Source organism: Protopterus annectens, chromosome 2.part0, assembly GCF_019279795.1.
Source record: "Protopterus annectens isolate FY-2018-M chromosome 2.part0, PAN1.0, whole genome shotgun sequence".
NCBI classification, from domain to species: Eukaryota; Metazoa; Chordata; order Ceratodontiformes; family Protopteridae; genus Protopterus; species Protopterus annectens.
Window position 1 is genome coordinate 1157742298 of NC_056728.1, and position 23141 is coordinate 1157765438.

The window sequence follows — 23141 nt, forward strand, 5'->3', positions numbered from 1 at the left end:
TCAACACATACAGTACAACATTTTCTATTAAACATATTTAATAATTTTTAAGGAACTTAGAATATACAGACAGATAATTTGATTTTATGCTGCAAATGAAGCCTGTTTTGTTTTACTTCATTTTTAAATCAAAGTTGGAATTTTAATGTGCTATTTATGAACTGTCCAGTGTTTTGCTTATTTATTCATTGTCAGCTCAACAGGGTTTAGAAAAACAAGTTTTTGATGAATGTGTTTATTTTTAGCATGAATGCATACTTTTAATGCATTATTTTATATAAAATATAATCTTGACCAAGTTAGGTTTTATATGGAAATATAAGGAATGCATTATTTTTGATTTTAAACATTGTCACTTTAAAGTAATATGTCTTCATTAATTAATTTATTAAACCTAAGAGCTTTGATTGATGACACTATATAAAGTGGCCTCTTGCATTTGAATTTTATGTTGATGAAGTCATGATTAAAACAGGACTTGAGTGCTAAATCTGGTATGTTTTAATAAAGTAACTTTGCCATGATGTCCTTCAAGAATGCAACTGCAGTCATAACATGTGGGTTGTCCTGCCTCAGGCAGCCCTCGGTCGGCCGGATTCCAAAGTCTGGGTCCGACGTCGGCTGATGTCGCATTTCTCCCGACGTCAGAGCGGCTGGAGTACATAAGCATCAGCCGACTCCATTTTCTTCAGTCTTTCTTGCCGCGCGGTGCCCGAAGCAGAAGCAGTTCGCAAGTGCCGGTCGGTCAGCTACTGTATTCTACGATACCGAAGTCATCAAAAAAGCTAAGTACCCCGTTGGAGACCTTTTCTTGCCTCAGCCGATGTCAGAAATTACTGAAAAAGTTAACAATTGTCTTTCTTGTGGTAAACAAATACCTCATAAGGATTTCCACTCTTATTGTCTCCCTTGCCTGGGCCCAGACCACGACGTCTCGGCCTGTGTAGCCTGTGCTCGCTTCAACAAGCGCACTCTCAGGCGCCGGGCGGAGTTCGCTGAAGATTTTTTCGGCGATAATTTTGCTTACACCATGCCGTCGGATCTTCCGACATCGCAAACTCCCAAAAAGCGAAAAGACCGGGACCGACATCCTCGGCCCTCGTCTACTACCGACTCCACGCCAAAACCTAGCGTGAGTGCTCCGGTTCCCTCTGAGACGGTCTCTCCACTGCTCCGAACCGAAGACACCGCATTACCGACGACTCCGATTCCAGACATTACTCCAACGCCAGTTATAGATTTTCCTCCGGATACCGAAACCGAGGAAATGCCCGAGACCATTGCTGTAGACAAGGTCACTCCTGCTCGTGGAGCTGCCAGGCCCCCTATGGCCATGTCTATTAAGGCCTACACTAGGGCTAAGGCAGCCAGCAAAACAAAGCATATTACTTCTAAATCCTTACCTCAGCCGACTCCAGAGACACAAATTATGTCCATGGCTGCTGATTTAATTTCCATGATTAGAGGTTCACAGGCCCATCCTGAGAGAGGATCCCAGCCCCCTCCTGATAAAAGGCCCCGGGTTGAACCCTCTGACCCTACTCCTTCAGATGAAGATTCTGAGGGCTCTGTCCACTCTGATAGCCAGGAAGAGCTCTTTCAGACCTATGAGGACTCGGATGCAGAAGATTCCATCCCCTCGGCCTCCCCTCCTGAGGATATTTCTTTTGGGGAAGTTCTGCACGCCATGAGGGAACTTTTCAAGTGGCAAGGTCAGGAATATTCTGATTCTAGGAAACGCCTTAGGACTTTCCTTAAGAAGCCTCAGCACAGGCCCTTAGCTATTCCTCCTGTACTTGATGTTCTGGATGATTTGTATTCTGACTCTAGTGCTACCCCTGATTCTCTTCCTCCTGCTCCAGCCAAGCCAGACAGGTATTACAGGGTCCCAGAAACTCATTCCCATTTATTCAGGGCCCATACTGCTGATTTAGAAACTATTTCACAGGGGCCTAAAGGAGTTTCAGCCTCCACCTCAAAAAATCCTTTGCCCTCCAACAGGGAAGCTAGGTCATTAAAGAGATGGGGCAAAAAGGTTTACACATCCACTAACTTATTTATGAGAGCTTTAAATTGCCTTTTTCATATGTTACAATATCAGGATTATCTGTTAGAAGATTTACAAAAAACATTAGCCACTCCTGATCCTTTAGACTGGAAGACTTTGCAGGAAGCTGTACATAACACTCAGCAAGTAAGCAATCACTTCCTGCAGTGTGGATATGATGCACTGGAAGCTTCATGTAGGGCAGCTATGACAGGGGCAGTCATTCGTAGACATGCTTGGTTAAAAGATCAACCTCTACCAGATCATGTAAAAGCAAAACTTCTGGATGCACCTTTGGAAAAGAACAAGCTTTTTGGTGCAAATGCTAAGGATGTGTTAAAGACCATCAAAGAAAAAGCAAAATCAGTTCAGACAGTGAAAGATTTCCTCCAGGTTCAACCCCCCAGATTCAGTAGGAATTGGCCTTCAAAAAACTGGTCCTTTCCTAATCCAGAAAAGTTTCAAAGGGGTAAGAACAGACGTGCCGAGGAAGAGGCCAATACAGAGGCCCTTACAGGGGCGACAATGGCAGCCAGGAAACCAAAGAAGTGACGCAGGGGTTTCACCTGCCCCACAACCACAATCTCAATGACTTTCCTCTACTACCGCCTACCAGGGAACAACTAGAAGCTCCCTTGGGCGGGAAGTTATCTCTGTTTGCAGAAAACTGGCACAGACTGACAAAGGACAAATGGATTTTGGACATTATAGACTGAGGGTACAGGTTTCATTTTCATACCTTACCAAGAAAACAAGGCATGCCAAACCTACCACAAAATCAGAGGGCAGAGGCTATCAAGCAAATCACTCTCCTGACTCGGATGAAAGCAATAGAAAGAGTTCCACAACAAGAACAAGACCAGGGGTTTTACTCAAGACTGTTCCTTGTTCCAAGAAAAGAATCTCAATGGAGACCAATACTGGACTTGTCCACATTAAACACCTTTCTCATAGTACCAAAGTTCAAAATGCTGACCTTACAGCAACTCCTTCCCATGCTGGGCAAGGGGTCGTGGCTGATTACTCTGGACCTCAAGGAGGCATACCTGCATGTCCCTATCAGACACAGTTGCAGAAGATACCTCAGATTTCTTGCAGGGCCAGAGCATTATCAATTCTCAGCATTGCCATTTGGCTTATCTACTGTGCCCAGAGTATTCACAAAATGCCTGGCTTCAGTAATTGCTCATTGCAGGCTCCAGGGGATACAAATTTACCCGTACCTGGACGACTGCCTCATACAAGCGGACGACAAATTGACGTTGACAAAAAACCTGGAATATGTCATACGATTACTTCAAGCTCTGGGATACACAGTCAACTTCCAAAAGTCAAGACTGCAGCCATCCCAGCAAATAATCTTCTTAGGAGCCAAACTAGACACAGCCTCTCAGATGGCTTACCTGACAGAAGACAAGCAAGAGAAGTTAACTCATTATTTCAAAGGTTTAGCAAATCTCACCCAGATGACTGCAAGGAGATTCCTACAGGCCCTGGGTTACATGGCATCCTGCATTCTCCTGGTTCCATTAGCAAGACTACACATGAGAAAGCTTCAATGGTACCTAAAAAGCATTTGGTCTCAACACAGCAGCAACTTGGAGACAATCATACCACTCATTCCATGCCTACAAAAGGAATTCTTATGGTGGGCCTCGGTGAGCCAGGCAAACACAGGTATGTCATTCCAAAAACCACAGATAACACAGACCATGACTACAGATGCCTCAGACCTTGGATGGGGGGGCGCACATGGAAGGCAGGTGTATACAAGGACAATGGTCTCCAAAGGAAACACATCTGCATATAAACCAAAAGGAAATGCTGGCAGTAATGCATGCCATCGAGGCCTTTCAACACCAACTCCAGCTAGGCCATTTACTGATACGGACAGACAACACCACTGTGATGTGGTACATAAACAAGCAAGGGGGCACCCACTCTTACCCCCTTTGCAGACTGACAATGCAGCTTTGGGAGAAATCACTGAGCCTAAACATCCAGTTACAATCCCAGTTTGTTCCAGGAAAAGACAATGTGTTGGCGGACAGCCTAAGCAGGAATTTCACAGATCCACACGAGTGGAGGTTACATCCGAAGGCCTTCAGACAACTCGCGTCGACATGGGGCAAGCCAGAAGTGGACCTATTTGCCTCTCACCTCAACCATCTTCTACCAAAATTCTGCACAAGGACATACCATCCAAAAGCTTGGAAAATAGATGCCCTCTCATTCAAATGGAACTCCCTAGCAATCTATGCATTCCCACCTCTGCCACTGATGACCTCAGTATTACTAAAGATCAAAGCAGAGAAACCCAAGGGAATCATAATAGCTCCGGACTGGCCAAGACAACACTGGTACCCACTACTACGGAGCATATGTCACACCAGGAGGTGGGCCCTTCCCCAGTGGCCTCTACTTTTGACTCAACACAATTTCGAAACACTGCATCCAAATCTTCAGACACTGCAGCTAACAGCCTGGGAGATCCCATAAATAAATTCAGCTCATCTCTCTCCAAGGAAGTTCAGCGGGTACTAACAGAGGCTCGAAGACCATCCACCAGAAAGGTTTACTTAGCAAAGTGGAAAAGATTCAGCAATTGGAATACCAGCAAGGGACATGATGCATCATTGTTGAACATCCCACTCATCTTGGAATATTTGGCAGATATGTTGAAGAACGGCCTCTCATATTCTTCCATAAAGATACATGCATCTGCTATTTCAGCTAGATACAACACTGATCCTCCTGTTTTTTCTCACCCTTTACTAAGGCAATTCCTCAGGGGAATCAAGAACATTAAGCCACCAAGAAAGGCCCCAGTGCCTCAATTTTGTTCTAGAAAAACTGACTCTACCTCCTTTTGAGCCAGCAGCTTCAGTTGACTTGCAATTTCTCTCATGGAAGACAGCTTTCCTGTTGGCAATTACCTCAGCAAGAAGGGTTTCGGAGTTACAGGCCCTAATGGCAATACCACCCTTTATTATTTTTCACAGAGACAGGGTTTCATTAAGGACCAACCCTACTTTTATGCCAAAGGTGGTATTTAGGGTTTCTTTAAATCAAGCCATTCATCTGCCTGCCTTCTTGCCCAATCCTGAGAATAAGGGGGAAAGATTGTTGCATACCTTGGACATTCACAGAGAACTTCGATACTACCTGGACAGAACCAAGGCCATTAGGAAGTCTGAACAACTTTTTGTAGCTTACGCCCCTGCAGTCCAAGGAAAAGCAATTTCAAAACAGACTATTTCTAAATGGATTGGGCATTGCATCAGATTCTGTTATTCCTTTCATGGAAAGACTGTTCCAGCCAATGTCAGACCACATTCCACTAGAGCTACAGCCACCTCTACAGCATTCTTAAGAGGGGTGCCTACCAAGGACATTCTAGAAGCTGCTACGTGGAGCTCCGTGCATACATTCTCCAAACACTACAATCTCCCTCTATACTCCAGATCCAGAGCAGGCTTTGCTTCGGCAGTCCTGCAGGGTTTGATTGCCACACCATCTTTTTCCTAGAGCATTCCTCCTCCCCCAGCTAAGCTATGGTATTCTACCCACATGTTATGACTGCAGTTGCATTCTTGAAGGACATAGTACAGTTTTGTACCTACCATAAATGTAGATGTCCGATAGACATGCAGCTGCAGTCGGATTTTCCCTCCCTCCATACCCCTCTATGCCTAGGGTCCACTCCTATCCCTATTTCTCTTAGCTGGGGATATCAGTTATGGTGTATTTGTTTTATTGCTCATTTATTTGTTTGGAATCCTGTTTTTGTCTTCCAATTTGATTACAGCCTTCCTTGGAGGGCACCTGGCATCTGGGGCAAGAAACACTGAAGAAAGTGGCGTCGGCTGATGCTTATGTACTCCAGCCGCTCTGACGTCGGAGAGAAATGCGACATCAGCCGATGTCGGACCCAGACTTTGGAATCCGGCCGACCGAGGGCTGCCTGAGGCAGGACAACCCACATGTTATGACTGCAGTTGCATGTCTATCGGACATCTACATTTATGGTAGGTACAAAACTGTACTTTTCTAGCATTGACCTCCAAGGGCAGCAGAAAGAAGAAATAGAAACTTTAAGTGATTCTAAGTATCTCCATTTGCCTTTTTATACTTAAATTTGCTTAAAATCGTTATTGCACTTTTACCTTAGCCGTTTTCTAAGCTATTGCCTTTATTTTAACTGCTTTTGTTGTGTGTTGGGTACACACTCAAGTGCGCTAGCCTGTACTGTACTTAAAGCTAATCACCATGGATGTCCACATCCTGCATTCACCCCCCCTCCCCGTAAAGGAAACCACAGTGAAAAACTTCTCCAAAGCCAATTTTGGGCTTCTGAAATCAGAGGTAATTAACTTCACAACGCCCATGCAAATGGAAAATGGGTGCATGACTGCTGAATCATGCACCAGTATACTGTATGAACACATGCACAAATGCATGGAATGGGCCATACCAACAGAACCAAGACGCTCTCCTCCAAAAAAAGGAAGCCAATCTGGTGGTCCCCTACCATAAACAAACACAACAGAAGGAAGAAACTATTGCAGAAAAAGGTGAAGTCTCAAGACTGGAAAAACTCCCCTGTTATCCTCAGCAAAAACTGAGATCCTTCATCAAATCCTCTAAATCTAGCCACGAAAACAAAATTGCAACATATACTAAAGACAACCACAAGGAATTCTGTAGTTATGTCAGGAATCTACATGGCAGTACTCAGATCTGCTCTGAACTACAGCACAATGGCAACACATATTCCAGGCCAACTGATATTGCCAATATACTGGCTGACAGGTTCACTGCGAACTTTACCCCCCTTTCACCCCCTAAAGGGCCTAGCACAATACCAGAGGAATGCCAAGTTCCTAATACTACGTCTGCACAAGTAAAAACCGTACTGTCCAAAGCCAAGAATACAGCTTCCATGGGACCTAATAATACCTCTGTCTCTGTTCTGCATGAATTACAAAGTGAACTGGTACTGAGTGCCCTGTTCAATCACAGCCTCACTTTAGGCTTTGTTCTTACTGAGTGGCACTCTGCTATGATCATCCCACTCCACAAAGGGGGAGCGACTACAGACCCTGGGAACTACTTCCCCATTAGCCTGAGGAGTTGGATATGTAAGGCTATGGAGCGCATCATCATGGACCTTATAAATAGGGACATAAGGAATCTCCAAAATCTGGACCCCACGCAGTTTGGTTTTGTGAAAGGTAGATCATGCCTGCTTAACCTGATAGACTTATTTGAGTCTGTCATCAGAGCTGTGGATGAAGGCATGGTAGTTCACACAGCCTACCTCGATCTTGCCAAGGCCTTCGACACCATCCCTCACTCAGGAATCATAGCTAGACTGACTAAACTAGGCATAAAACCCCTATGTCACAAGGTGGGTTGCAAACTGGCTCACTGATAGAACCCATGCTGTGAAAGTAGCGGACTCCAAATCTGTCTACCGACCAGTTACAAGTGGAGTACCCCAGGGATCAGACCTGGGTCCTCCCTGTTTGGCATCTACTACTCTGACGTTCAAGCCAATATAAAGGGACTCTGGCTGACCAAGTTCGCAGATGATTGCAAACTGGGAGCCATTATTGATTTCCCTACAGATGTAGACATTCTACAAAAAGGTCTCACTGAGACCAATGAATGGTGCCAAAACCATGGCCTTAAGCTCATTGCCAAAAAGTGCATTGTCAATCCCTTCGGGGAAAAACTCTGTTCCCATGAATTACTACATTGGCGGTAGTCCACTAAACACCGAGGGTGTGATAAGAGATCTGGGGACACAGGTTGACAGCAACCTCTCCTTTGATAACCACATTGCTACTGTGGTCAGAAAGTCCTTCTGTGTGGCACATCTCATTACAAAGGGTTTTTCATCCAGGAAGAGAGAGGTGATAATCCCTCTCTACTCATCTGTCATTAGACCTGTTATAGAATACATAGCCCCATTTGGCATGTACCTCACTAGACACCTACAACAACTGAAAAGGCCACAAAAGTACCTCACTAAGAGGATCTTAGGCCTTAACCACATGCAGTATATGGACAGACTCAGAAATTTCCAGCTATACTCTGTCTCATGTCACTTACTTAGAGGCGATCTCTGCTTGAACTACAAAGCCATGTCTGACCCAGAGCTGTTAAGATATGCTACACCTAAAGAAATCCCAATCCCTCCATGCCACACGCTCCAGGGATCTCAACCTTATCACCACAGTTAACAGAACATGCTGGAAGGACAGGTTCCTAACTTCCCATTCAAGTCACGCAGAGCACCTCACTGGCCCTCTTCAAAAGAAATCTTGACGAATGGATGGGCAGTAGAAAATTCACCCTTGTGGTCACTTCAGTGGCCTTGCTTGATAAGGGGCACTGGGAACTAACATCGGGCATGATTGATGCCAGGGAATCTTTTTGGGCTAGGCTTATATAGACTCCAGGTCCATTAGCCTAGTACACACCTATGAACCTAATCTGTGTGTAGCATGCTATCTGCCCACCACCTTTTTCTTGGTTACAAGTTTCATTTAGGTGGTTTTACCTGGTTTATTTTAGCTGCTCATCTGTGAAGTGCCCTTGTTTGTTACTTGCAATGTTAGACTTTACTGCGATAGTCCTTACTCTGGCAGCCCATGCATCATGTTGACAAAGACGCATCCTGACACACACCCCCTAACATGCAAACACACACACGCAAACGCACATCCACGCATACACATATATCCACCCAATATCAAGCAAGTCAAACCCCCGATCGGACTTACGGACACACTCATCCATTCACTTGTATGCATGTTGAGACGTACATACATCCATTACACATTAACACATTTATTCTCTCAATTCCCTACCAAATATCCACTCAGACAGACAAACTGATAGACACGGAGACACACTCACTCACTCAGCTTCATTCAACATTCGTGTCCCTGCACACTCACACACACAAGTAATTTCAACCTCCCCACACTGTCATGACTTTGCTCAACGTATGTACACATTGACTGCTTCCATTAGAATGAATGCTTGATTCCTGTCTTTTGACGGTGTTTGCTTCAACCAGTTGTGTGTGCGCGTGTGTGTGTGTGTGTGTGTGTGTGTGTGTGTGTGTGTGTGTGTGTGTGTGTGTGTGTGTGTGTGTGTGTGTGTGTGTGTGTGTGGCTTCACATTGGGAGGAGCATGGTCGGTGGAACAGAGGCAAATGACACAAATTTATTTGTTTCAACTTATGATTAATGGACTAGAGATTTGAAGATATATTTGAGCCATAAGTGAGGACTAATAAAAGCAAGATGTGAAAAGTCCTTAGTCATGAATGACTACTTATGATGGTTCTTGCCTTGTTTTTGGAGAATTTTCATATTTGCTGCCTTGACATGGAGATTGAATTTGGACTGGTTTTGAGTGTTAAGTCCAGGTTGATTTCCATATAGTCTTCCTGTGATCCAGATGCAGATGTTAGTTAAATGATCCATGTCAAAGAATTAATCAAGCGATATTTGGCCAGTAGTGATGGATATTCATGCAGTGAAATAATAATCAGTCTGAAGTTGTTACCTACATTTGTCCTTCAACCTGTGGGTACCTGAATCAGGCATGAATTCGACTCTGCTGCATTTCCAGCATCTGATCCGAGCTCCAAGGTCCTCCCCTATCCATAATGCCCCTGTCTCCCTCCTCCCTTCAGATCTCATTTGCTGTGTTTGTGTAAGCATCGTGATCCGCTGCTCTGAGCAACCTTTTGGGTAAAGTGTACATCTTTTAGGCTTTAAATCTTGCTCTATGTAAGATTCTTATTTTCTGCCTTTCCTATCACCTCCAGTCCGTGTTTCACATCAGTAAGAAAAAAAAAATCTGTGTGTGTGTGTGTGTGTGTGTGTGTGTGTGTCTCTGTGGGTGTGTGTCTCTGTGTGTGTGTGTATCTCTGCGTGGGTGTGTGTCTTTGTCTCTGTTAGATATGTCAGAGACTCCCAAACCAGAGTTTTGCAAGTGCATGGAGTGTGACCACAAGCTCTCCCCAGCTGATGGCTACACCACTCTGTGCCTGGAATATTTAGGGGTTGCCCATCTTGAATTCTCCTGTTCGATCTGCATGGGGTGCAATCCCTGTGCATTGATTGACAGGAGAAACAAACTGATACTGAAAGACCTTCTCCCCCTCCTACCACCAGGGCCCAGGACTCCACTTCTTCTGCTACCCCGGCTTCTTCCGTCTCTGCCCCATACTCTGTGACTTGATCTCCCGCTAAGAGGACCGGGGGCGGAGACAAACACAAGCATAGGGACAAGCCTAGGAAGTGGTCTCCTGACCAGTCATCCTCTGCATGTTATCCAGCCAAAATCAGCTTGGCTCCAAGAACAGTGTCCCCTAGGGTTCTATTCCCCTCCTTTCTCCCTGGAGCCGGAGGTGTTTTGGAGTCATTCCCTGACTTCAGCGTCACCCAACCTCCCCTCTAGACCAGTGTCGGTGGCCTCCTTGTCCAGATCCACCTGCAGTCTTTCTGAAGCTGAGGTCGACAGGATGATGTGAATATTCATCCGCACCCAGATACAGATGGGAGTCTTGCCTGCCCCCTCTACCTCCAGAGTGGGTGGCATGCAGTCCAGCTTCATTGCGATTACTTTCTCCAATCCAACCCCTAGTTTAGGAGCCCTCGGATCCGAGGACATTCGGCGTCGAGGGGTCAGCGGCAACTATACCTGTTACCTCAACACTGGCCATTACCTTGAGTAGGTCGGATCTGATGAGTTTGGATCCATCCGGCTCTCTTGAGCCGTAGCCTCTGCGCTGGATCCAAGGGGTGGTTTCGGCTCTGAATTTTTCAGAGCATAGTCTTCAATCAGAGTCTTGGTGCCTGGAGGTTTGGCTCTGGCTCCCTTGTTGATCCCAGAGGGTTGCAGGCCCATATGTAGCCCCTACTCAGGCGGTTCATTCTCCTGCTGACTTTGACATGGTGGAGAGGGTTCTCTTGATCCCATTGAGACCCTTGATGATCTCATCTTTGCAATCTGCCCTGGCTCCCTCTGTTTCTGGTACGGATTTCGCCATCCTGCTACCTCAGGGACAGCCTGCCGCCTCTTTGTCCCATAGAACTCCTACATTTCCGAGTCCTCCCCAGAGACTCCCCCTGAGGAGGTGCTTCAATAACGTACATGTAAAAGAGCATAGACTCCCCACTAGAGTGCCTCATGGAGGATATCGATTTGGAGGAAGGGAAGGGTTCCCCCCTGGGTCACCCCCTGAGGATGTCTCCTTTGGAGACATCAAGGAGATCCTTTGTCAGCGAGGAGAGTGGTCTGCCCAGAAACTCAACCCAGATGAGTCTGCGTTCCTTGAGGCATTTGGCGCAGGACCTTCTACATCTTGGGTGTACCCTCCCGCAGATCCACTGGTGGATCTAATTGCATCTTGGGTGTTGAAGGAGCCTGATATGGTGGAGCTGATCCCCAAATGCCCTGACAAGATATTGAGTGCTCCCTTGCATTGGACCTACTGGACCAAGGGATTCCCCATTGATACAATGGTAGTGGCAGCGGCCACCAAGAAGGCGCTCTCGTAGGAGAGCTCCATGGTTCATCCGCCAGACCGTGAGTCCAGGACGATGGACTGCTTTGGGAAGTGGATGTATGCTTAAGCCACATTTTTGGTATGTGCGCTAAACTATGTGGCACATGTAATTAGACTCCAGCGAGACCTGGTCAAGGAGATTGCCGAGTCTGCCACAGGGTCTGTGTTGGCAGAGGACAAGAAGTGTTTCTTGTTTTGTACGGCCACCCTCATGTCGATTGCTAGCACCTCTATGTGGCTTCTCTCTCATGTCACTGAAGGCGTTGCTAGAGCTGCCGGGACAGGCGTTGCCATCAGGTATCACACCTGGCTACGGCTCTTTGCTGTCTTGAAGCTCTTTAAGGTGTCTTTTACTAATGCCCCGTACAACGGTTCCACCCTTTTTGGAAAGTTGGTACGCTATACTCTTGTCCAGAGCAAGAAAGACTGGAAGACTCTGTCTGCCATCGGAATCTACTGCTCCACCCTTCAATGAACCTTTTCAAGGAATTAGTGGGGGGCAAAGAAGATGTGGTTCTGGAAATCCCAGAGCTACTCCCAGGATGCTCAGGACTTGCCATCCCCTAGAGGCAGAGGTGGATTTGATAAGACGCTGCCCCCAAGGCAGAGGGGACCCGAGGAATCAGGGGTCTCAATAGCCTTTCTCAGACAGGCCTGCATAGCAGCCCTGAAGGGTTGCCTGGCTGCTGGGCTCTGTAGACAGTTGGGGGATGCCTGTCACTACACCCAACAGCCTGGGAGTCAATCACAGACAATCGTTGGGTATTGCAAATTGTAACCAGAGGCTGTTCATTCACCTTCTTTCAACTGTCACTCCCACCCAAGCACCTTCTGGACGTTCCACCCATGCAAAGGGTGGTAGCGGCACTGGAAATTACAAAGCTGCTAGAAAAACAAGTCATCCAAACCGTCCCACTAGACCACCAGTCCAGGTTAGGCATTTATTCCAGATTCTTTTTAGTGCCAAAGATGATGGGGGACTTGAGACCCATCCTGGATCTTTCCACCTTAAATCTGTCAGTTGCCAAAATGAAATTCCAGATGGTCACTCTTCAGTCAATCCTGCCCTTCCTGAAGGAGAATGACTGGATGTGTTCGGTCAGCCTTCAGGGCACATACTACCTCATCGAGGGACAGGCACTCTCTGAGGTTCCTCTGCTTCCAGCTCGGGGCCAGTCGCTATCAGTTCAGAGTGCTCCCCTTTGGTCTCACTACAGCCCTCTGTGTGTTCACCAAAGTGATGCAGTGGTAGCGGCTCACCTGCGTCTGCAGGGCTTCCAGGTATTCCCTTACCTTGGCTCTTTTCTGCCCCTTCCAGGCATCAACTCTGCCAAGCAAAGGATTCCCATCTTCAAATAGCCCACCACTTGAGCATAACCATCAATCCCATCAAATCCCTACTGACTCCAGTTCAAGTTCTAGATTTCATTGGCGCTCTGTTTGACACAACTCAGACCAAGGCTTTCCTAACCTCAGACAATTCAGTCCTTGAAACTTCATGTCTTGTGTATTCTTCAAGCCCAGTCTCTGACTGCAGAATTGGTCTTATGGGTGTTGGGGTCTTTGGTGGCCACGATCACCCTCGTGTCTACAACTCGGTTACATATGAAGGTGCTGCAATGGACTGTTGCAGTTCAGTGGTCATTGCTAGACCTTCTGCTGTTTCACCCGATTTGCATATCTTGGGCATGCAGGGATTCTCTTCTGTGGTGTATTTGTTCCCCGGATCTTCTTCAGGGTCGCCCCTTTATTCTGCCTGCCCCTTTGACCACGGATGCCTCCCTACTCGGGTGGGGGGGGCATTGTTTGGGAAGGACAGTCCAAGGTACGTAGTTTCCCCATGAGACTCGATTGCATATCAGCGTCCTGGAAATGAGGGCGGTGCTCCTAGCATTGCAAGCTCTCCATACCCATCTTCCTCTTGGGACGATTGCTATCCAGACGGACAATATGTCGGTTGTTTGGTACATCAACAAACAGGTGGGAAATAGGACTTATCCTTTGCGTCACAAAGCCATGAGAGTGTGGGAGTGGGCGATCTCCACCGACCATTTTCTGGTAGCAATGCACATTCTGGGAAGGCCCAACATTCTAGCGGACAGGCTCAGCAGGTCTAGTCTGATGCCTTTTGAGTGGTCTCTGAATCCTTCGGTAGCGAAACAGGTTTTTCTTAAGTGGAGTCAGCCTGGTTGCGATCTCTTTGCCTCTCCTTCCAAAGTGAAGTGCAGTGAATTTTTCATTCTGGAACCCCCACACACACACACAGACACACACACACACACACACACACACACACACACACACACACACACACACACACACACACACACACAGACACACACACACACACACAGACACACACACAGACACACACACAGACACACACACAGACACACACACACACACACACAGACACACACACACACACACACAGACACACACACACACACACACAGACACACACACACACACACACACAGACACACACACACACACACACACAGACACACACACACACACACACACACACACACACACACACACACACACACACCTACCTCCAGGGATGCTCTGGTCCATGCTTGGCCTTCCAGTCTTCTATATGCTTATCCTCCTCTCTGTGGTCTCACGTAGTGTGTCCTCCCTGGACATTAGATATGGTTCCAGAACTCATCTCTCATCCCCTTAGGGATTCCCCACCCAGATCTGATCAGTCTGAAGCTCACCTCTTGGCTGCTCCAGTTCCCATGATAGTGAGGACTCCTGGGTTATCCTCACCAGTCAAAAAGATATTAGTTGCGGCTCATAAGTTTAGTACTAGGAAGAAATATTTCAGCAAGTGGAAGCGTTTTGCCATCTGGGCATCTCAACATGAGCTAGATCCCTTTACTACTCCAGTTCTGGTGGATCTTGAATTTTTAGCAAACATTTTTCACCAAGGCGCCAGTTCTTCTAAGGTCAAGGGCCAACTGGCAGCTGTACCTAATTTTCATGCAGGTGACAACATGGCTTCTCTAGCTTCTTCTAAGTACCTTTTTGCTTCGGCCACCAATTAAGGACCCAACACCTCCTTGGGTTCTTACACTGGTTCTGCAAACTCTTCCTCTCCCCCTTTCGAACCTGCAGCTTCAGTAAATGTACATTTCTCATCTTGGAAAATGACTTTCCTGATTCCATTACATCAGCCAAAAGGGTTTCGGAACTTCAGGCGTTGTAGTTCAAACTTCCATATATGATCTTTCATTAGGACAGAGTGTCTTTACGCACTAATCCTTCTTTCCTCCACAAGGTGGCTTTGGAATCAAACATTAATCAGGTTATTATTCCCCGTTTTCTTTCTGAATTTTCAGAATAAGGGAAGAGTACAAATTCTATTTGTTGGATGTTCAGAGACAATTATGTTTTTATTTGCAAAGCACTAAGTCTTTCCGTAAATCGGACCAACTCTTTGTTTCCTGTTCTAAGCCCTTTTTAGGGAAACCAGTAGCAAAGGTTGCCATTGAACATTGGATTTGTCAGTGTATTATCCTGGCCTATTCAGCTAGAGGTTTACCCCCGCCAGAACATGTTAACGAGCATTCAACTAGATCTATGGCTACTTCGGCTGCCTTCTGGTCCAGAGTTTCACTGGATAACATTTGCTGTGCGGCCACTTGGGCATCTTCGCATACTTTCATTTCACATTATAAGTTGGATATTATGTCCAGGAACAGGGCGTCCATTGGCTCTGCCGCCCTCCGGAATATCCTACTATGAGGGCCTTCCAGGTGTTTCTAGTAGCTGGGGACTCTGTCCTACAGGTTGAAGGACAAATGAAGACAACAACTTCAGATAAAGAAGTTATGTGCTCACCATAATGTTCCATCTAAGCTGTTGCTCTTCATTTGTCTTCAACCGTCCCTCCATCTTTCCCCCTGCCGTTTGTGGCTGCGTGGTGGTCTGGTTAGAAAAGATATAGTCACTACCTTAGTATTCATTTGTTATTCTCCTTATACCTCTGGGGACCTATGGTTATGGGGTAAGACCTTGGGTCAGGTTGGAATGCTATGGTTAGCAGCAAACTCGATCTGAAGGGAGGAAGGTGACAGGGGCATTATGGGTAGGGGAGGAGCTTGGATCAGATGCTGGAAATGCAGCCGAGCTGGATCCGTGTCTGATCAAAGTACCCACAGGTTGAAAACAAACGAAGAGCAACAACTCAGGTAGAACGTTATGGTGAGTACATAACTTCTTTTTTCATTCCTGTTTACCCACTTAGTCGATTTCATGGTTATGGAAGAGCGAGAGCCTGTCCTGACACCTGCTGGGCATAAGGCAGAGAAGGTAATCCTGGATGGACTACATCCCTTCACAAGACATGTATATTTCTTGGCAACTTGGAGGACTGCAACTTCACTTATACAGGCATGTCCTTGCATTGTGGAAGAAAATTAAAATGTTTTGTAAAAACCCATGTAGACAAAGGAAGGACTCCACACACAAACCATGCTGCATGAGAACCAATAAAATGAACATAATATTATGTACATTATAAAGTTTAGAAGATGACCTTTCGGGATTTGGTGGTTAACCAACTTCATTTGTTGTTGGGTGCACTCTTTTGCCATACTTGCCATTGGAACTGTCGTTGTGGCAGTTTCCTATCAGCAAAGTTTTGCAGAGATGTGGTTGAGAGAGTCCACGAAGTTGTAATTGCTCTCACCAGTTATGTTTTATTGTGTTTGCATATGAAAGATAAACTAGTGTACAGGTATTGGCAGTGCAGTGCATACATACTGTTGAATTTCACTTGTAACCTGTGCATTATGTACTATAACAGTGCCATATAAGGCAGGTGCATCTGTGCTGTGTCACGATACTTTGCTGTCTGTAATTTTAATTTGTTTACAGAGATTTTCTGTTTGTGTGGTGTGCAATATAATTTGACCACTGAATGTTGAATGGAGTGAAATATGGCATGTTTAACTGAACATATGCCCACATTTCATTTTGCCTGTAGTTCAATTTTAGGTATGGACTTTAGTTGTATTTTTGGAGAGGCAAGAGTTCACTTTTAGTACTGTTGACCACAAGTTACATTTCTGTGGTCAGCTGTGCTTTGGAAGGGTATTCTTTGGAGTTTTATTTTCAAATTTTTTTTAAGTGTTTAATTTGATTTTTTCATGGTCCCATATTGGTGGAAAATTGAACTTAGTAGATGTCCTTCAAGGATGCATCTGCAGTCATAACAAATGGGTTGTCCTGTCGTCAGGCAGCCCTTCGGTCGGCCGGATTCCAAAGTCTGGGTCCGGCTTCGGCTGATGTCGCACTTCACCCGACGTCATCTCTGCTGGTCTTCGGGTATAAAGGCATCAGCCGACGCCATTTTCCTCAGTCTTTCTTGCCGCGTGGCGCCCGAAGCAGAAGCTGTTCGCAAGTGCCGGTCGGTCAGATCCAGAGATTACTACTACCGAATACTACTTCGAAGACTTCTAAACAGCTAAGTACCCTGTTGGGGACTCTTTCTTGCCTCAGCCGATGTCAGAAAAAGTAAATAACTGTTTAACTTGTGGGAAACAAATACCTCATAAAGATTTCCACTCTTACTTGCCTACCTTGTTTAGGCCCAGACCACGACGTAGCAGCCTGTTTAGCCTGTGCTTCCTTCAACCGACGAACGCTTAGGCGTCTGTCGGAGTTTGCTGAACAGTTTTTCAGCTCAGATTTTGCGTACATTATGCCGTCGGATCCTCCGACTACCCAAATTGTTAAAAAACGCAAAGAAAAAGACCGACGCTCGCAGTCCGCGGTTTCGGCCGAAACCACGGTTAAGCAAGCCGCGAGTGTCTCTGTTTCGGCCGAAACCGAGAAAACGGGTCAATCTTCAGCCGAATCCATGACTACTACTGAGGCTCCTGCTACCTTAGTTGAATCGGCCTCTGAAGTTTTGCCTACTACTGTGGTTCCTAGTGAATTATCAGACACCATCCCTTTGGATGTCTCTAACCCCAGCACGTGGTGCTGCTAGGCCTCCTGCAGCCATGTCTATAAAGGCCTTTGCCAGGGCTAAAGCAGCCAAAACTGTTAAATCAGTGCCTATTAAGACCCCCTCACATAGGCCCACTTCTAGTTCACAAATGCTTACTCTGGCAGAGGATTTAATCTCCTTAATTAGGGGATCCCAACCTCACCCAGACAGGGCCTCTCAGCCTCCAGAAAAGAGACCTAGAGCAGAGCCCCCCGAGCCAGTGTCCTCTGATGATTCTTCGGATGACTCAGACATTACAGATCAGCCAGAGGCTCCTTTTTCTACTTATGAAGATTCCGATGCTGAAGAATCCATTCCATCTGCCTCTCCACCAGAGGAATTTTCCTTCGGGGGAACCTTACATGCCATGAGAGAACAATTCCAATGGCAGGGACAAGATTTCTCAGATTCTAGAAAAGGCTTAGGACCTTTCTGCACTTACCACAACATAGGCCCTTAGCTATACCTCCAGTTCTGCCTGTTGTGGATGATGCATTTAATGATGTTTGCACTGCTCCTGATACTTTACCTCCAGCCCCTGCCAAACCAGATAGATTTTACAGGGTGCCAGACTCTCATCACCACCTATACAAGGCCCCACTTGCAGATCCTGAGACTATATCCCAGGGGCCTAAGGCAGTAGCCGACCTCATCAAAAACCCTCTCCCTTCTGAAAGGGAATCCAGGTCCTTAGAGATGGGGAAAAAGTTTACACCTCTGCTACTCTCTCAGCTAGAGCTTTAAACTGTCAGTTTCACATGATCCAATACCAAGAGTTTATGCTTGATCAGTTAACTAAGAAGCTGTCCTCTGATGACTCCTTAGATAAGAAATATGTTTTAGAAATGGTGAATAACATTCAGCAGGTTAGTAACCATTCTTTAAAATGTGGCTATGATGCACTGGAGGCTTCATTTAGATCAGCCATGACTGGCACAGTGATAAGAAGGCATGCATGGTTGAAGGAACAGGTTTTGCGGATCATGTTAAAGCAAATCTGTTAGATGCTCCTATGGATAAGGCCAGTCTATTTGGTACACCTGCTCAGCAAGTAATGAAGAAAATGGAAGAGAAGGCAAAATCTGTACAAACAGTTAAGGATTTCTTACAGGTTCAGCCCCAAGGTTTAGCAGGAACTGGCCTGCCAAAAATGGGCCCCTTCCAGACTCCTCAAAAGCACAAAGAGGCAGGAATAGGCGCACAAGAGGCAGAAATCAAGCCAGAGGAGGTGCCTATAGAGGACGCCAGTGGCAAGGCAATAACCAGAGAGGCACAGACACAACCACTGCCACTGCAACAGGACAATCACAGTGACTTGACCCTGACACGCCTACCAGGGAGCAAATAGCAGCACCTTTAGGCGGAAAGTTAGCCTTATTTCGAAAAATTGGCACTATATCACAAAAGACAAGTGGATTTTGCAAACCATAGACCAAGGCTACAGGTTCCACTTCCACACCTTACCAGTAAAAGAGGAATGCCAAACCTACCTCCAAATCAAAAACAGAAGCTCTAAAGCAGATAGCTCAATTAACAAAGATGAGAGCTGTGGAAAGAGTACCAATAACACAACAGGGCAAAGGATTCTACTCCAGACTCTTCCTAGTACCAAGAAAAGAGAAAAGTTGGAGACCTATTCTCGACCTGTCCGTCTTAAACACATACATCATTGTACCAAAATTCAAAATGCTGACCCTACAGCAACTTCTTCCCATGCTGGGCAAGGAGTGTTGGCTGGTAACTCTAGATCTCAAGGAGGCATACCTGCACGTCCCCATACGACCAAATTGCAGAAGATACCTCAGATTTCTTGCAGGATCAGAGCATTATCAATTCTCAGCATTGCCCTTTGGCTTATCTACTGCGCCCAGAGTATTCACAAAATGCCTGGCATCAGTAATCGCTCATTGCAGGCTACAGGGAATCCAAATTTATCCATACCTGGACGACTGCCTGTTACAAGCGGACAACAAAAGCAAGCTGACAACAGATTTACAAAGAGTCATTTGCTTACTACAAGCCCTGGGATACACAGTCAATTTAAAAAAGTCAAGACTGATACCATCCCAGACAAGAACGTTCTTGGGTGCGGAATTGGACACAGTAAAACAAATGGCATTCTTAACTGCAGAAAAACAAGCACAACTCCCTCTTTACTTCTTGGCATTAACAAAGCAGCGCAAACTAACAGCAAGAAAAGTACTGCAGGCCTTGGGCTTCATGGCATCATGCATAATCATGGTCCCCCATGCCAGACTGCATATGAGAAAACTACAGTGGTACCTAAAGAATTTATGGTCTCAACACAGGCACAGCTTAGAAACCGAAATCCCACTAATCCCATGCCTGAAACAAGAGTTCCTATGGTGGGCTCAAGCATGCCAGTCAAACCCAGGCTTGCCCTTCCACAACTTTCAAGCAAACCAAACCATCACAACGGACGCCTCAGACCTAGGCTGGGGCACATGTTGGACAAGTGCATACAAGGATTGTGGACTCCAGACCAGCTGCACCTGCACATAAACCAAAAAGAAATGCTGGCAGTAAAACTAGCAATCCAGAAATTCAGACCATTCCTCAAAGAAGGCCATTTAATGATAAGGACAGACAACACCACAGTCATGTGGTACATCAACAAACAGGGAGGGACTCATTCATACCCCCTATGCAGAATGACTCTGGACCTTTGGAATATGGCTCTGAGCTACAACATCCAGTTACAGGCAATATTTGTGCCGGGAAAAGAAAACACCCTAGCAGACATGTTAAGCAGAACCACCTCGGATGCTCACGAATGGATGCTACACCCGGACATCTTCAACGCCATCACAAAGAAATGGGGAATGCCACAAATAGACCTATTCGCATCCCCACTCAATCACCAGCTCAAAAAATTCTGCACAAGGACATGCCACCCACTAGCATGGAAGGTGGACTCTCTATCCTTCAGTTGGAAAGGCCTGACAGCATATGCATTTCCATTTCCACCTCTTCCTTTGATGCACAAGGTACTACTGAAAATCAAAGAGGAACGTCCAAGGATAATTCTGATAGCTCCGAATTGGCCAAGACAACACTGGTATCCTTTGCTGAGGAGCATGTCTCAGGGGAGAATGTGGCCAATACCCCTGATGCCTTTGATGTTAACTCAGAACAACTACAACATCATGCACCCAAACCTAAAAACCTTGCAACTGACTGCCTGGAACATCACATAACAGCTACTAACCCAGACTTATCCCAAAGGGTTAAAGACATTATCCTTGAAGCCCGCAGACCTTCAACAAGAAGGAACTATGCAGGAAAATGGAAAAGGCTTGTCATCTGGAGTACTGAAAGAGGAAAAGATGTCTCGAACATAGATATTGCTAACATCCTGGAGTACTTGGCAGAGCTTCTACATACGGGCCTGTCCTATTCCTCCATCAAGATACATGCATCAGCTATTTCCGCAGAATACAGCTTCGATCCACCTGTCTTTTCGCATCCTCTACTCAGGCAATTCCTCAGAGGGATCAAGAATGTAAAACCTCCTAGGAAACCACCATTACCAGCATGGGACTTGAACTTTGTGCTAGAAAAATTGACACTCCCTCCATTTGAACCACCAGCAACAGCAGATCTTCAACACCTATCATGGAAAACTGCTTTCCTACTGGCAATTACTTCAGCAAGGAGGGTTTCGGAACTACAGGCCTTAATGGCAGTACAACCCTTCCTAATCTTCCATCAAGATAGAGTGTCCATGAGAACTAATCCTACATTTATGCCTAAGGTGGTATCCAGAGTGTCTTTAAACCAGGCAATCCACCTACCTACCTTCTTTCCCAATCCACAGAACAGGGGGGGAAGGCTGCTGCATACCTTGGATGTACATAGACAGTTACGCTACTACCTGGACAGAACCAAAAGTAACAGAAAAACTGACCAGCTTTTAGTAGCCTATGCAACAGGAAGGGAGGGAAAAGCAATTTCCAAACAGACAATCTCCAAATGGATAGGAAATTGCATAAGATTCTGTTACTCCTACCATGGAAAACCAGTTCCACAGAACATAAGACCTCATTCTACAAGGGCAACAGCCACTACCACAGCTTTCTTACGAGGGGTGGCAACCAAGGACATTATTGAGGCGGCTACTTGGACCTCCGTGCATACATTTGCCAAGCATTATAATTTACCTCTATACTCTAGATCCCGAGCAGGGTTTGCCACTGCTGTATTGCAAGGGATCCTAACTACACCATAATTCTTCTTCCTCCTCCCCTAGTTTGGCTATGGTATTCTACCCATTTGTTATGACTGCAGATGCATCCTTGAAGGACATAGTACAGTTTTGTACCTACCATAAATGTAGATGTCCGAACAGGATAGCATCTGCAGTCAGGATTACCCACCCTCCTTCCCCTCTGTGGTACTCCTAGGGTATTTACCCTCCTAATAGCTAGCTGGGGGGGGAGTCTCTTATGGTGTATTTGTTTGTATATATGTACATACATGCTTATTTTTTGTGTTTGCCTTCTACTATTTTGGAAACATTGGCATTTATCCAAAATTTAGCTTTCCTAGAGGGCAACTGGCATCTGGGGCAAGAAACACTGAGGAAAATGGCGTCGGCTGATGCCTTTATACCCGAAGACCAGCAGAGATGACGTCGGGTGAAGTGCGACATCAGCCGAAGTCGGACCCAGACTTTGGAATCCGGCCGACCGAAGGGCTGCCTGACGACAGGACAACCCATTTGTTATGACTGTAGATGCTATCCTGTTCGGACATCTACATTTATGGTAGGTACAAAACTGTACTTTTTGTAATTTTCTTTCACAGAGGCACGTACTATAGAATTGCTTATACAGGAACTTGGCATCCGCTGAAGAGATAATTACTTTGCTAGTCTGTTTATGCATTAATCATGGTAGAAAATTTAAAAAAAATTATTTCTTGCTTTCTAGATCGCAGCAGCACTTAAAGGTGAAAGTTCTATGAATGGTGAATTAGAGGTAGGACGTTGCTACATATGAATGTCATAATGTTTTCTGTAAATGTTCGATTTGATGTACTTATCTAAGAAGTGCTGGCACGCTTTTCTTCATTGTTTTCCCTTTTAAAATCAGCATTTTTACTGCTGCCTTTCAAGAAATGTTTTCGATTGCATTTCATTCGTTTTGTTTGGCAGCTCTGACATGAATTCTTTGTATGACTATATGGTCTGTTGCATTGTTGTAAGCCATAGTCTATTTTATTGCATTTTATGGAATTTGAGAAGGAACTTAACAGTGACTGCAGTCATCACCTTACAAAATTTCTCCTCATCTATTGCATCTTGAGTGATGAAAGTAGAAAAAGTTCATTTTTTTTGTTCTTAACTGGCCTTACTGAAATATGTTAATCATGTTATTTATTAGGAAATGTGTGCACTGCTTGAAGCTGAACTGTACTTTTTTATCATGAGGTCAGTGCTCTGCGAGAGGTGTCTAACCTTTCTTATACCT

At 45.6% G+C, this 23141-nt stretch overlaps 1 protein-coding gene across 1 annotated transcript in view; it reads left to right on the forward strand.

The window, feature by feature from the left end:
- The window catches only part of SEC31A (SEC31 homolog A, COPII coat complex component), a 1704034-nt gene that overhangs the window by 758956 nt on the left and 921937 nt on the right, over positions 1–23141 (forward strand). The window contains exon 15 of the mRNA XM_044060384.1: positions 22602–22649. Coding sequence (XP_043916319.1) covers positions 22602–22649 — 48 coding nt within the window. The remainder of the gene's footprint in view (positions 1–22601; positions 22650–23141) is intronic.